Source organism: Heterocephalus glaber, unplaced genomic scaffold, assembly GCF_053883595.1.
Source record: "Heterocephalus glaber isolate CG9 unplaced genomic scaffold, H.glaber_assembly_v1.0 deba00001600, whole genome shotgun sequence".
Lineage (NCBI taxonomy): Eukaryota > Metazoa > Chordata > Mammalia > Rodentia > Bathyergidae > Heterocephalus > Heterocephalus glaber.
The window spans coordinates 23,810,833-23,827,190 of NW_028258372.1; the positions used below are offsets into that span (position 1 = coordinate 23,810,833).

A 16,358-nucleotide genomic window follows, 5' to 3' on the forward strand; every position below is an offset into this window, starting at 1 on the left:
GATTAAAGAACTTGTTTCACTTATTATTCCACACTCTACTATATAATCAATATGTCAGAAATTTACCTCTTTGTCTGTTAAACTGACGACTACGGACACCTTGTCTCAGTGCTGTCTGAAGTCTTACACGTCTAAAAGGCTTTGGCTGACTACTGCTAGTATCTAGGAAAAACATTAAGATATAAGAAAAATACAAACAAAACAAAGCAGTTACAATGGCAGAACTAACACTATAAAGGCATGGACAAAAATGCATTCATTTGCTTTCAATATTCAAATTTGCTTTTTAACAGTGAAGGACATTTAACAAACAAAGTAAAAAATTAAAACAAACTTATTTAAAACGTTTGATTTTTTTAAAATTTACTCACCCAACTGTCATATCTGACTCATTTTCAGATACCTCATACCCAACCAGCAAATCCTACAGCTCAAACTTAAATAAGTATCCTAAATCTATTTTTCACTACATCTATCATCCTGTTAACACCATCATCTTTATCCTCAGTTATTGCAGTAGCCTCCACACTTTGTCCTTGTTTCTGCCCATTACTCACTTTCAGTCTCTTCTATATACCACAGCCAAACTGATAACCAGGTCACATTACTGCTCTATGTGGAACCCTTCAATAGTTTCCTATATCCATAAAACCAAAGCAATCACAAAGATCTACTTGATCTAGTCTCCCGCTAGTCTCTGCCCTCATCTGTTCCAGCAGTGTTACACTGGCCTCTTGGCTGATTTTGAAAACACCAGGTACTCAGTGATGACTTATGGACTTCCCATCAGTGACTTCCTTTGACCCAGAACACTCTTCTTCCAAAGAACTATATAGCATTGATCCCTTTCTTCTTCAGGCCTTTACTTAAATGTCACTTTCTTAATAACATAATGGCAGAAATTCAAACATTTCCTGACCAAATAAACAGCTACTCAGATGGGGAGACACAGTGTTCTGTATCATCAAATTTAAAGGCATCTTTTTTTTTTTTTTGGTGCCAGGGATTGAACTCAGGACCTTGCGCTTGCGAGGCAGGAGGCGGAACCACTGAGCTAAATCCTCGGCCCTAAAGGCATCTTAACTTCTTCACAAGTTATTGCTGAAAGATAATTCTTACAGAGTATCAGAATATACCTGATGATGCAGAACATTAGGCAGTAGTTTTATTATTAATTATGATAGCTACAATTTTTAAGCCTGTGTATGGAACACTGAGTTTAATAATTTACATGTGGTTTCTAATTCTGATCGAAACATTACACATATCTATACTTCATGATAAAATGAGCAGAGATTGAAAGTTATCAAGTGTTAAAAAGGTTGATAAGAGATCTGAACCTAGAGATGCTGGCCAACAAGTTGATGTGTCACAGAAAAGCAGCTATAAGGCATAGGAAGAGATTTTGGGATAGCCAAGTTCTATGACTATAAATGTAATAAATGAGTGTGTGCTTCTCACAAAATCTGAAGCTTCTATGGCAGTTTCAGATGTTTTCTGCTATAAACAATTAAAATGAGAATAGTTAGACTGAAGTACTGTACTTTCTCAATAATAAAGGTCGGGCTGGGGATGCAACTCAATGGTGCCGTAATCGTAAGGTCCTGGAGTTTGATCCCCAGTAGTGCAGAAAAAAATAATAAAAATTTTGAGACAAATAAACTAGTATAATAGATTACTTAAGATAGAATCTCTGGAGTCAAACTTCCTGAATTTCCTTCTTGGCTCTTCCATTACTTAATAGCTATAGTAACCCTGAGAAGTTATTCACTCTTTCTGTGCCTCAGCTTTCTGCCCTCCATTCTTCCCTTCCTTCCTTTTGTAGTACTGAGGATTGAAGCCAGAGTCTTCACACTGAGTTGCATACTCAGGCTGTTTTTTTAAAAAAACTGCATTTTGAGACAGGGTCTCATTAAATTGTTAAGTTATCTGAGCTGGGGTTGAATTTCTGATCTTCCTGCCTCAGCCTCCCAAAGTGTGGGGATTATGTATGTGTATCACCATGTCCTCTGGGTTGTTGTGAGAATCAAATTAGTTAACAGAAGGGGGAATTAAAAGTTATGACAAATGTTTAAGAAAAAAATCAATTATTATAGTAGAAGACATATCGCCAAGAACAATAGGAGAAGTGTGTTCAAAGCAAAGGATTGTATTTTGAGGGAGAATAATGGCAATGTGTCTTTTACTGTAATAAATTTTTAAATTTAAATATTTTAGGGCAATTTGTGTCATATAAGAACATTATAGTGTGTCCTCATCTGCCTTATTTACTGGATCTGGCACCATGCAACTTCTGGCTCTTTCCCCAAGTCAAAGTGACCATGGAAGGTAAACATTTTGAATTGCTTCAAGGTATGAAAGAGGCACAACAGCATAAGTAAAGACATTCATGAAAAGAGGAGTTCCAGAACTGCTTCAGAAAGTGGCAAGAATGGTGGGATAAGAGTGTTTATAGTAATGGAGGGTACTTTGAGGGGAATTAATGACAATGTACTTTTACTGTAATAAATTCTTAAAAATTTCAACATTTACCATGTTTTAACTGTACCTCATACAGCCTGAAACATTGAGTACTCAATAAATACTACTGTTACTGTCTTAAACAACAATTCTACAGAAGAAACTTTTATTATAGGCAACGAATAATATTTTTCAAAGTTAATTTCAAGAACTTGAAAAACCAAACTCTGAAACTTTAATAAACTTCAAGCATATTTTTCAAGCAACAGGATCCTCACTCCCAACCCCCCTTTATCAATCTCAGATAGAACTGTAATACACAGGCCAAATATATATGAAGATGCTCTGGTTTAAATAGATAAGAGACCCAAGAGGTCTATGAGAGCAGAATATATGTTGACAACCATTAATCTAGATGAAATAAGAGGGACCTACTCTTTCAATATGGATCCACTGTGTCTGCGTTTCTGTCAATGGCAGAATAGCCCTATAATAATGTTTATGCAAAAATAAGCCAACTTTCTTTTAATGATAAAATTTCCCCTTTAAGTAATGAATTTGAAAATTCAGAAAACAGAGATTATTGATGGTTGTTAATGAAAGTGTCTTTGCAAATAAGTTTGATGTATATAAGTTGTACTGTGGCAAGACTTACCTACAGAAGAGCTGGAAGGAGGATCCTGGCTGGTAGAAGGGAGATCCGACTCATCAGATGCCTGAACAGGCTCTTCTTCCTGCTGGCTATCAATTTCTAGGCCCGCTTCTGAACTAATACTGAAAAGAAAACAAAAACTGACTAGAAAGAATAAAACTGGTTCTGGAATGTATCTTAATTGTTCCCAAATTCTTTCTGATATGCACTAGTTTACCACGTAACCAGTCTCCTTTAACTGAAAATTATACACTCTGACATTGGTAATTATGTTTTTGAAAGAAGGGGAAGAAAGAGCTCAAGTTGTTTTTTCCTCATTCTTTTTCTCAATAGGAAATGTTCTACGTTTTATTCGTTTTTCTTTTTTTCCTCTTTACCTTTTTTCCTTTTGACAGGAATATTCACATCCTTGACATTCACAGGAAACAGTATCTAACTTTTGGTAAATCCCAAAACAACTTTTTAGGAAAGCAAAGTACCAAAATAGTTCACACTAATCACAATTATTAATATACACCAGTAAATCACCATGGGTTCTAGCCTGGGTAAGATAGACTAAAAGGTATGTGAAAGCCCTGGATCAATAGCTACAATCCCATTTTTCTCCCATTTAGGAAGCAACTGATGGAGATAGTATAAGAATTTTTTTGTTAACATCTGCAGGGACTAACCTAGTTATAAGTAACAATTTACCGGAGAGATGTTTTTGAGAACTGTGTGCTAAAGTTGTGAAATGTAAAGTGCATGGGGCTGAAATAAGGGCTTTTAGTCTGAGCTGGTAGTCTAAGCAAGTTACTGTATTTTAACATGCTGAGTCTTTGGTTTTATTATTTGTAGAGTGGAGATTAATTTGCAGGGATATTATCTGGATTAGAAATGACATACATGAAGTGACCTGAATACACGGTATGGCATAATGGCAAGTACTCTTCCCCAAATAAAACAGCATTGTGTTAGAGAATAACGATAGACCTGCTCTTTACCTCCCAGACTACAGATGACCTACCTATATGAAATGTTGCTACATAAAGTGCTTGAGCTTTATCTTAGGAAATCTGGGTTCTATTTCTAGCTATGCTTCAGTAGTTCACATTTTTCATTTTATTAAAAAATAGGTTCCAGTTTGAAAGTTAACTTCTTCAAGACTACTGTTCAATTCCTCTTTCCATTAAATTATTCTGCTTCCTTTGGATTAAGATGTATTTGTCACAAGATACTGCTTCAGTTGTTAAATTTTCTTTATAATCAATATGTTAAAAAACTACTATAAAATCGCTTATTTTTATGAAGTCAGTATTTCAAAAATGAAATCTAAATGCCCAAAATAAAGAGTGATTATTTGAGAGCCCACTACTAAATGGAAAATGAGTCATTTCCTAATATTCCTAATTTTCACAGAAAGACTTCTTTCTCTGGGAGAAGCTGCTATGTTAATGGAAGGGCAACAGCAGTTTTAAAGAAATATCTTATTTTAAAATATATTATGCAATTTTCAGGGAAATAATGGTTTTTAAGATCATTTTCTGTAATTCTCAAAGTTCTAAAATATACTACTATATGCAATGAAGCCTTTCAAAATGCATGATTTAGCTTATTATTCTAATAGGATGTTTTTGAAAATAGCTCAACATACTGATTCCTGGCTAAAAGAAAACGTAAAACTCTAGTGACTGTATGGGAAGAAAAATACTGTAAAATAAACTTTTACCCTTCAGATTCTGCTTCCACAAATACTTCATCTCCATCATCTCCTGTTGCTGTTTCATTTGTCGTGGACAAAGTACCAGTGGAGGTTGTCACCATTGGAACAGACTGAGAAGCATGCTCTGAAGCATCGGAGGTGGTACTCTCCGTAAATACAGTCACTTTAAAAAGAAATTAAAACCTTAACCTGTGGTATGTTAAATTATTAGAATACATTTCACAGGTTTCCATGTAAACAATAAAACACAAAATTTACCTGTCTTTGATACCTACCTGGGGCTGCTACTTGTAGAGGAGTAGTAGGAACACTTCGGCCACCAGACTCTTCCTCATGAGCTAGGAAGAGAGGTGTTTCATACATTCCTAAACCTAAAAACAATTCTGAGTATTAAGGAATGCCTGAAAACCTAAAATTTCCATTAAGCCAAGTATCTAAAAGGAAAAAGTAATTCACAGAAATGCATGACTTTGGTGAAGCCCACAATATATTTCACCAACAATTGTGCTCTTAAAATATTAAATACAATTTAAACACATCCTTTGAAAATATCCTTTAATAATTAGCTGCAATGTTCTTATTTTTACTCTTAAAAATTTCAAAGAAGCTAATATTTATTGACTATCCAACTATGAAACAGTATTGTTAGATTTATTCTTCACCAAAACTGTAAGGTATTATATATTCCTTTTTGCTAATGAAACTTCCACTAAGGTTATAAAGCTAGTAAATACCAGCATTCCAATTCAAGCCTAGATCTGATTCTCAAGTGTAGAAAACTAGCCTAACATACAAAGCCAAAAAAATAAATCAAATTTAGCCAGGTGTGGTGGTGTACACCTGTAATCCTAGCACTCAGGATGCTGAAGCAGGAGGATCACTGAGAGTTCAAGGCCAGTCTGGGGTACAGAGTGAGTTCAAGGCTGGCCTAAACTTCACAGCGAGACTCAAAAACAAAAACAAAAACCAAGCAAACAACAACAACAAAAAACACATTTAAATGAAGTAAGCTCATAATTTCATATAAGATAGTACTGCCAAGGAGTTAGAGCTAATATCCTAAAAGATCAGGGAATAGGTTACATGTTATGACTTTATAAGGACTACAGATTAATCTTTTGTCTTGGGCTTATTTTACACATACTATCGTATATTCCACATTCACTTAAAAAAATGCCAGATAACTTTCCAGAAATATAGTGGGTTATATGGATTCCCAACTGTAGAATAAAGGATAATTAATTCCACAAATAGCATAATTTTATGTGTAGATAACTGACTACTTCTACTACACAATTTTGGGCCATTCTACTTCACATTTTTTTAACCTTTATTTTTTTAAAATACTGAAAAAAATGTAAAAAATGTTTATGGAAAAAAAATCTAGTCATACATTTAGGAGTAAGTATCACACCATAAACAAAACATGCTGCAGTCCTTCAGTTAACTTTAAAATGGCTGCTAGTATCCATGTATATTTATTGGTTTCAACATGTATTTCTGAATACTTACCACAGAACACAAATATAAAAGCCAGTCCTTATGCTAAAAGAAACTGAAACTTTGTTGGAAAGATAGTATTTATATGGGAAGCAATGTTTAATAAGTAATAAAAGTATGTAACTTTCTGTGTAAATTAGAATGGGGTTTTAAGTATCAACTTTTAAAATATCTATATTTGCTTTATTAAAAAAAACTCATATTACAATGTCTTATTACTGAACACATACAAATACAAGAAACCTCATGGTCTGTTTAGCTATTTACCTCCTTGCGAAGCAAGCTGGCCAAGATCGGAGTGACTGGAACTTGTTTGTGGCATATCCTCAGGTGGCCCAAATCGGAATCTAGGAACACCAGCAACCTGTGGGGAACTAAATGTACAAAAACTAATTGCAGCTGAAATTTAGTTACTCATTTAAATCACCACAGTTTAAAGAATATAGGAAGAAGGAAGAATGTGCATCAGCAAGCTAGGAAGGAAACAGACTGAAAATAATACCGATAAAGAGTTTTTTTACTTGTAAAAATATTTTCTAACAGTACCAACTGTCAATACATTTAGCAATAATATGAATAACCTGCCATTTATTTAACTTTTAGGTCTCCTGAACTATGCTCACATTTTTGGAATCCATTAAATACCCCCACATAGATACACTAAAAGCAACACACATTCAACAGAAAATATACAAAAAGTTAAAAATGAAGTCATGAGACAGATTTATCTGTTTTCAATATTTAGTATAGGAAAAAAAAATAAAGTTGCCAGTCTGGCCTAGTAAGAGTTCATAGGCTAACTCACAAGGTTTAAAAAATTCTAGTATTAAATGGCTAGAATTTGCTTTCTCCCTTATCCTAACAACACTATGATTTATCCTCCTGCCCATAATCCAGGATTTAAAACTCAAGAATTATTTCTTCCTTACCCGTATTAATGTTTACAGATTATACTTCGATAATAACACACAAATCTATTTAATTTTTTATTTCAACACTATTTGTTTTAATTTCAAGTCCTCCAGGTAGATTCTCCCTTTCCTTACAAAAGAACTTTGAACTGTTCTGAAGCACGCCTCAAATTTCTTATCTTGAATAGCTCTGTGCTAGCTAAAAAGTAAAATTCCAAGTTTCTTTACAAAAGGTTTATGTGTTGGAAGTGCAGTCCTTCATGTAAGGAAGTTGGAGGTGGCAGAGCTTTGAGAGTTGGAGCCTCGTGGGAGGGAGGTCTCTGGGGGTGTTACACTAGGGATTGAAAAAGTTCTCATGTGACCCTGGATTAGTTCTCAAAAGCAGGTTGTTACAAAAGAACAGGCTTGGCCACACCCTAGTCAGCCATTCTGGCTTTCTGTAAAGGGCTCTGATCTCTCCTTGTCACAAGGGCTCCCACCACTGTGATACCAACTGCCACAAAGTCCTTACTGAAGCTGAGTTGATGTAAGTGCCATGCCCTTGAACTTCCAGAGCTCTAAGCTAGATATTTATTTTCTTTATAAATTGCCTACTCTTAGGTATTTCATTATAATAATGGAAGAGACTAACATAACCAGTCTATACCTTAATGTTTGAAATTTTAAAAGTCAAAGCTGAATTCACCATTTTCTATAAAAAGAGAAAGCTATGTTGTTCAGGTACATTCACTCCAAGAGGACTGCTATATTTATGTAACGTTTATAGCAAACAGTTCAAAAACTGGTGATTTTTAGAGGCTTAAGAGTTTGATATCTGTAGAAGCATGTTTATTTGGGTGAGAATGCTGTCCACTGGCTGATACTGAGCAATGTTTTAATTGCAGTGAGTCTGTTCCTAAATGCTGACTTTCAGAGGGGAGGAGCTGACAGTGATCAGTTGGCTTGCTAAAGTGTTAGCTGAAATAAATTGTGATTAATTGCTTAAGACCGGTTCTGAATGCCACCTGTTGTATTGATAAAACAGTCAATTTTGTCCAAGCTTAAGGAAACTTTTTAATTCTGACTTTCAAGTACTGTATATCCTTTTATGCAGCTAATACTTCAGACACAATTAAACACTCATACTTTCACATAGAAAGCCTTTTAATCCTTTGAGAACAGATACGGCACACAGTTAACACAGTAGGTTCTATAGCCAGACTAATTACAGTTTAAAACCTCAAATGATTACTTCCCATCTCTCTCACCTCTGGCAAATTAACTAATATCTTTGTGCTTCAATATTTTTATTTGTAAAATGACAACAATATTATCTATGCTCACAGTTATTAGGATTAAATCAATGATTGGGAATGCTAAATGTTAGTGATGAAGATTCAATTTAATACCTTCCCTTATTAAGTCTTTTCAGATTTTTCCGCCAAAATGAAATTACTTCTTCACTTTTACTAAAGCCTATTGCTTATGACTCAATTCTTCTAGATTGTCTAGATTGTCTAGTTTATTGTTTGGCATATGCTTAGTTTTCACAATAATGCTATCCATTAGGATCACTGTAATTAAAAATATCTCCATCAACATTAATACAGCATTTACTCCATGTCAGCTATTTGAAAAAGCAAACATAAACCAATTCATATAATTTCCACAACTTGTGAAGTAGAAACTATTGTATTATTCTCATTTTTAAACATCAGGCTGCCCATGAAGAGAACCTAAGGAATTTGCTATTGCTAGGAAGTAGTGAAGTTTCAAACACAAGTAGTAGTATGAGTGTGGAGACCATGTTCTTAACCACTGTTATGTTGTCTTTAAATTTAAAATTCTTGCTAGAAACAACCATATTTCATTCACTTCTATGTAATTTTTCTAACATTACATTCTCAACTTTCCTACTTCAAGTGACTCATATACAGATAAGGTCTTACAAATAAATCAAACAAACAGAGAAATAAGATTTGATTAGTGAAAAAATGTCTTTTTCATTAACTTACTGAATAGCTTCAGCAAATCCATCAGTACGATGTGGCACCACAAGAGTTGGGGTACTTGGAACTGTTCTGTCTTCATCATCAAAAAAATGCTGCTGCTGAAATAAAGACAGAAAAGAGGATTTAACAGTCACAACAGAATAGATATGGATTGTATACATTGGCTAAACAAGTAAATCACTTTTACATGATGAATAGGTACTTACCATGCCACCTATTCCTGGAGTCAACTGAAGCCCACGTCCTACAGACTGCCTCCGAGTCATCTGAATTCTCTGTTTTAAAAAAGAGTTACATTTATTTTAAGAAATTAGGCAATAAAATAAATACCGAACAGTAACAGATACAACTTGTGCTGGCATTAAAATAACTATATTGTTAGCAAATATGTAATCAAGATATTTTCTCAAGAAAAATTGCCACTACTCTCATACTAAAGCAATCAGTGACAGCCTGGCATGGTAGCAAATGGCCTGGTACTCATGTGGCTGAGACAGGAAGATAACAAGTTCACGGCAACTCTGGGCAAGTTAGTGAGAACTTACCTCAAAATAAAAGATAAAAATTAAAAGGGGGATGTGGCTCAGTGCTGCCGCAACATTTTTTTACTTACATTAACAAATATAATCCAAGAGATAAAATATTAACCAATATTTAAATGAAAACTCATCTATGATACTATTTATATGAAATGAATTTAGTTTCTGTCTCCTAAACCGAAAATGTTAGCAAGTATGCTTTTAGATCTGAAAGCTAAATTATTGTTTTGGAATTTAAACAGCTGAACTGACTTCCTAAAAACTGCTTCCAAGTTAACACAATTCTAAAATGATATCCTTGAATATTATTTTGCAGCATCTATACATGAACCTTTAAAACTTTTTATTTTCATACAATGCAGTTATCTTCATCAGTGGTATTTTAGCAGAATCTATGTATGACAGTTTTCAACACATTATGAAACGGTAAAAATTCAAGCTAGATCAATACAATCTTTGTATTCTTCCCGCTGTGTTCTGCAAGAGCTCCCAATTAAGAGTTATCTATGCCTACCACATGTTAAAGGTGAAGGTGAAAGATGGTAATGGTACTAAAGCTACTAAACTGCTACAATTAAAATCTGAGAAAATTATAAACCTGTAGACAATCAGAATTTATTTGCTATGACTATAATCATTGCAATTTATATACAGCTCTTATAAAGACTTGTCTTTCTAAATTTTAATCCATTTATGAAAATAAAAGTGAACTACTACCATATTTTAAGGATGAAAAATCAGATATTAGTTTGCTTAAAAAAATCTTATAAAATGTGCCAGAACACTAAAAGCTTATTTAATTTCTTAAAAAAAAAAACAAAAAACGGAGAAAAGGCAAAAATCTTTTACAGTTCAGTTTTCAGAGTGACCAGTTCTTTTAATACCTGCACTGGTGGCCCCAATTCTTGAGGTGGAGCATGAATGGTCAGGCGTGGGGGAAGCGGATGTGGTGGGCGTCTAGGGGACTGAGGTGCTCGAGGGGTCTGCCTTTCAGATGCTGATGATGGCTGGTGTTCTCTAGAAATCTCCTGGGAAAAGGACGACTCTGCAGCACCTGTATTTCCCTCTCCTAGAAAAGTGTTTATTTTGACCTATTACATTTCACAATGAAACCTGGATAATTCCTAGAAATACAAATCTAACCCCTAGGATTGTTCAACTCACTAATATTTCCAGAAATAAAATGGTAAGGTATGGTAGAAATAGTCCTTAACTGTTAGGACAGTCCTTAACTTTTTTTTTTTTTTGGTACCAGGGATCAAACTCAGGTCCTTGTGCTTGCACAGCAGGCGGTGAAACCACTGAGCTAAATCCCTGGCCCCCCTTAACTTCTTTTGAGTCTTATTTTTCATTAATACAGCAAATTTAATGTACAAGTAAGGTTTTCCATAAGACTTCAAATAGTGGACATAAAGTACTTAATCCAATGCATCATAAAGCATATATTTAATAAATGTTGGCTTTAATTCTACCAGTATGAAAAGAAAAACTACATGTCATCAAACTTAGCAGCTTATAAAATTGAGGTCTAGAATAAATTATTGCTATATCATTTGGAATCTTTGTAACCTTGGGTAAGCCACTTCTGATTCAGATTCTTCACTGGTATCTTAATTTAGTAAGTTTATGGTAATATCAAGACAAGTAGAAGTGCTCAGAAAAATATTAACTTCAGCAATGTACCAAACCCATCTAATAACTTTATTTTACCCAGACTACTAGGCCTATTTTGACCTGACTACAAAAACAAACTAAAACAAAACAAAGAAGGGAAAAATCTTGTAAAAATATTTGATGAGCATCTACTATGTGTCTTGTATCAGGGAAAAATAGCTATGAACATCTGCCCTCAAAAGACTTTTTTTGTGATAATACCTAAAAAGGCAAGAAGATTTCTCTCTGTGCCCTGCTTACATGACACATTGAAAATGTTTAATCTGTAAAATGCTTATGAAGAACACTATTGTTTATTATATAGCTTAATACTCACTGGTTTATTTCTCTCTTAAAAAAAATCAAAGTTGAAACGGTGGTTTGCCTTTATTTTACATTAATTAAAGTAAAATATTCCATGCCTATTAAATACCCACAGCTATAGAATAGCCCACCTACAATATTTTCCTATTAGTCTAAATATACAAGGTTTTATTATATTAGTAATAATTGTTCTGGCTCAGTATTATTACCTATGAAGCCAGGAGTATTATATTATACCAGATGATCACTAATTCTTTTAAAACTATGTTACTAAAACTAAATTATTTCTATAATTTCCACAATCCCTGAATGCCTAACAAGTTTCCAGTGGATCTCCATGACCCATTGTTTCAAAGATTAGATTTACCAAAAGCCATGCTATATTGATCAAAAAATATTTTTTCATTGTTTTGTTTGGAAGACAACACTGCAAACTTGCAATTATGCACAACTCTTAAAACATAGTTTGATTAGACTGACCTCTTCTGGTTGTCAGCTGTTACAAGTCCCTGCTTTAGTTTTTCCAGTCAGTAAGAGCATCAGAAGCAACACATTACATATTTCAAAATATTTGTGCTTTATTGCAGTCTGATGAGGTACAAAGAACAGCAGGCTGATGGCATGTGACAGTTATACAATAGACTTTTATATGAGTATAACAGTGACAGCAAGACTACTAAATCCCTTGCTTCCCAATTTACTAAATTTTATTATATAAAGTAAAATGTTAGTTTAGAGAATATTGCCAGAAATATTCAATTCAAAAAGACTAATAAAAACCTCACCACTGTTTTGAGAATCAGCAGCTCTCTGATTACTTTCACCTCCACCCATACTTTCCTCTGTTTCAGTGCCAGGGTCAGTTCCATCACCACCCTAGAAACACAAATGTAATGACTTAAAACACAAATAAATTAAATAAATATCTTTTTAAAAAGATCAAGTAATTAACCATATCAAACTACAGTAAAAACAAAAAAAACCTTAGAAGAATAAAATGTTTTGGTGTCCCAATAATAAGAAGTCTTTTATATTGTGGGAACACAAGTTTTGTCAGCAAGCTCTTAAAATGGCCAAAATCCTAACCAGGTACCTCGGCATCGTCAGCTTCATATCCATCATTGCCGTCTGCACTACCAGTTCCTTCATTACTATCTTCACCTTCATCTCCCATCCCTGTGTCATCTTCATCATCATCATCATCATCTTCATCTTCTTCATAATCCTAGTACAAAAATCCACAAGCACAAATAAAGATACAGGGTATGGCTGACATGTTTTGCACATCTTGATACCACACTGAAGAACAAATTTAAGGGACCCCTCTCACTGATCAGGATACAGAAACTATCCTAAGAGTTGTATGGGATTAGTTCAGTGGTACCAAACAGCACAACTGTGATGACTGATGGAATTGGTACAATAATGATCAGTTCTGATTTCTACTGTTTGCATGAGATTGTTTATAGTACTTCTAAGCTACAAAGTGTCACATGGTTCACTTTATTTTTCTGAAGCACTGGGAGCTAAATCCAGGGCCTCCTGCATGCTAGACAAGTGCTCTACTACTGGGCTATATCCCCAGCCCCCAAGGTTCATTTTAATTCTATCTAAACTTAAGGAGGTAGAATATTAAAATTATTTTTGTTTTAAGAATAAAATTATACCACATCAAGAATTTTTAAAATATGAGGCTTTATTAATGAAAAAAATCTAAAATGAGAAACTATCAGTATAGGACTAAATCCTAAAATATCAAATTCCACTCAAAATACATTTCACTGATGGTAATACCTCAATGACTTGTGGAATGCAGTACAGGGCTCTAAGAAGAAAGAAATCTGTTTCTTTTAAGAAATGATAAAAACAACATAATCTAGTAAAACTGCGTATTAGAATTTACTAATTGATACATTAGTAGTTGCAAGGACTTCACTAGTTCAAGAAAAAGCTAAAAAAAATACTAAATTACCTCATGTTCTCCATCATTTTCATCATCATCCTCCTCTTCATCATCACTGTCAATCACAATAACATCATCTCCTTTGCCTTGACCATCCTGGGATGAAGTTGTGGTTTGCTGATCTGATTGAAGTGGTCCAAGATCTATTTGTAGAGACTGAGAAGTTTCTTCACTATCTTCCATGGGTGTGTACTCACCCTGAGTGACTCCCTTTAAAAATAAAATTTAAAAAATCAAATAAAACTATTAGCAAGATACTACAGGTCAAAGTAAAAACTAAAGAATGCTCACGTTAGTAGTAGCAGTTTATTTTTTAAAAAGGTAGAATTTAAAATATATGGTAAACTTTTGAGTTTTGTTACTGTTTTAGTACAATGTTTATTATTAACATTACTAAGTAATACACACACACATAGATGTGTATACATTCAGAACTACTAGGGTGACATTGTAGATCAGTGATGCCAAAGAACTGGGCCACATATGTCATTTCAGAAAAACAAAACAAAACAGGTAAACAGTAAAATTAAGTTTTAATAGTATACTTTACTGATATATCCAAAATACTATTTCAATATGTAACCAAGGTAAAAATTATCAAATATTTTGAAATTTAAAATCATTACTAGGCCAGGGATTTAGCTCCGTGGTTCTGCCACCTGCCTCGAAAGGGCAAGGTCCCAAGTTTGATCCCCGGTACCAAAAAAAAAAAAAAAAAAGTACTAAAATGATTACTAAATCTTCAAAATATGATGTATACTTTATATTTAGCCAATTTGGCTAGGCAGATTTCAAGTGCTCTATAATCAATGTGGTGGTTAGCTGACAGTGCAAAGTCAGAGGAGAGGGTCAGAGGGCTGCAAAATTTTACTAAAAAATCTTTTCCCCATACACAAAAACAATGTAGAAGTGCACTGAATAAAGCAAACTATTTTTATTATCTTTTTATAAAATGTCTCACATTCAAAAAAAAAAAGAGAACAAAAAGAAAAAAAATCACAAACAGGAAAAAATAATTACATACAGTGTCTGTAGATTGTTGTACCTCACTGAAGGTACATCTTGACTGAAAAGTACCTAAAATAGATATGGCACAAATATGGAAAAGAATGGCACAAATCAAGGATCTAATTTTTAAAGAGCAGGTTACTTGTCAGATTTCCATCTGAAAAACGGGCAGAAGAGTAACTATGGCTGGGTAGGAATCTTCCCAGTATTAGGCCAACAAATGCACTGAAAATGTTTAACATATTGTCCACCACCTACAGTGTTCAGCCAATGTTGGCATGTGTAAGATAATTCCTTTAAGAAGTATAGTTCTACTACACAAATGAAGAAATACAATTAACATAAATTAAGTCACATAATGACGTAAATAGATGTTCAACAGGCAGTGTTTATGAAAATATTCCAAAGTTCAAATAACTAAAAACTTTGAAATGCTGTTGGTCCATAGTTCTTTGATCAATTTATTTCCACAATGGTATTTTGCTTGCTATTGAAATAAATGTTAACTTAATTTCTGAAATTTACTACAAAAATGTCTACTAAGCACTCAGTAAAATCTTTTTTCATATAAGCCAACAACAATACTGTTTGAGCCAAGACATTCATAAAAAAATTATATAAGCCAAAATGGAAAAAAAATGAGAAAGTCATGGTATAATTAAAAATGTGCCTAAAGTGACATGCTTATTTAAGGAAAGGCAACTTAATGGAAAGCTAAATGATACTGGCTGAGTGACAGACAATCTCAAGAAAAAGTTTTTGTAGTTTTTAGTACAATTTAACTATGTCTGGGGATAAAATAGAAACCCACATATCATGTCAAATTGCTTATGGTCTTTGGATAACATTCTAAGATGTACATTTGTCATTTTTAGTACTATACATTCATCTGAAAGCTAGATTTGTGTTTTCAAGTCAAAGAACACTGGTAAAATTAACCCAGAAAATGAATGAAACTTAGAAACTAAAATTTACTTGCAACCTATGGTTATTTATGATTAGCCTGAGACAACTGCTTAATTTTACACAGATGAAATAATTTCACACTAAAATGATCCTCAAAGTTTTTCCAGAGAAATATTGTTCAAACTTCACAGGAGAGCTGGAAAATTACACAGTATGGACTCAATCCAGCTCAGTATTTCTTGAACTGGGGTCATTACTTACTGTGCATTGGTTTCTTCACATACAAAGTAGGGTTCTTGTGACAATTAAATGAGTTAATACAAATTTCTTAGAACAATACTTGACTATAGTACTGAGTTAAGCACTACTCTGTTAATTATTAATAGTCAACTCTTATTATACATGAGTTCTCATCTTGAGGGGCACAGGGATAAAAGGAAATATTGTCAGTATATATGGCAAGTATATTTTAGGTACTGTACAATCAAAATGTTGTAAATTTCTAACAAGCAAAACAACTAAGAGTTAATGACATGCTTATAGTTCCACAGTTTCAGAATGGTGGAGGTGAGGAATGGAACCTAATGCTTTGTAACTTCAGAGTCTCTTGATTAGTAAGGTTGCTCTTAAAGGAGCCTCAATGAGTTAAAAAATAAAGTGTACAAATGAATCTCCTTTCATAGACTATTTAAATGCTGAAAGAGAAACAATAGAGGACCACTAAATGGAGCATTACAGATTAATTCAAG

The 16,358-nt window shown here is 33.7% G+C and overlaps 1 protein-coding gene across 4 annotated transcripts in view; it reads right to left on the minus strand.

The window, feature by feature from the left end:
• Tpr (translocated promoter region, nuclear basket protein) overlaps positions 1-16,358 on the minus strand; it is a 56,864-nt gene that overhangs the window by 740 nt on the left and 39,766 nt on the right. Inside the window, exons 40-50 of one of the 4 annotated variants that reach the window (XM_004862786.4) lie at positions 13,705-13,905; positions 12,826-12,957; positions 12,518-12,608; positions 10,640-10,824; positions 9,423-9,491; positions 9,220-9,311; positions 6,582-6,688; positions 5,090-5,185; positions 4,821-4,977; positions 3,116-3,234; positions 67-162 (exon numbers count right to left, since the gene is read on the minus strand). In XM_004862786.4, the coding sequence (XP_004862843.2) occupies positions 67-162; positions 3,116-3,234; positions 4,821-4,977; positions 5,090-5,185; positions 6,582-6,688; positions 9,220-9,311; positions 9,423-9,491; positions 10,640-10,824; positions 12,518-12,608; positions 12,826-12,957; positions 13,705-13,905 (1,345 nt within the window). Of the gene's footprint in view, positions 1-66; positions 163-3,115; positions 3,235-4,820; positions 4,978-5,089; positions 5,186-6,578; positions 6,689-9,219; positions 9,315-9,422; positions 9,492-10,639; positions 10,825-12,517; positions 12,609-12,825; positions 12,958-13,704; positions 13,906-16,358 lie in introns of those variants that run through there. The other 3 variants (XM_004862785.4, XR_015444583.1, XR_015444584.1) reach the window with 3 other exon arrangements.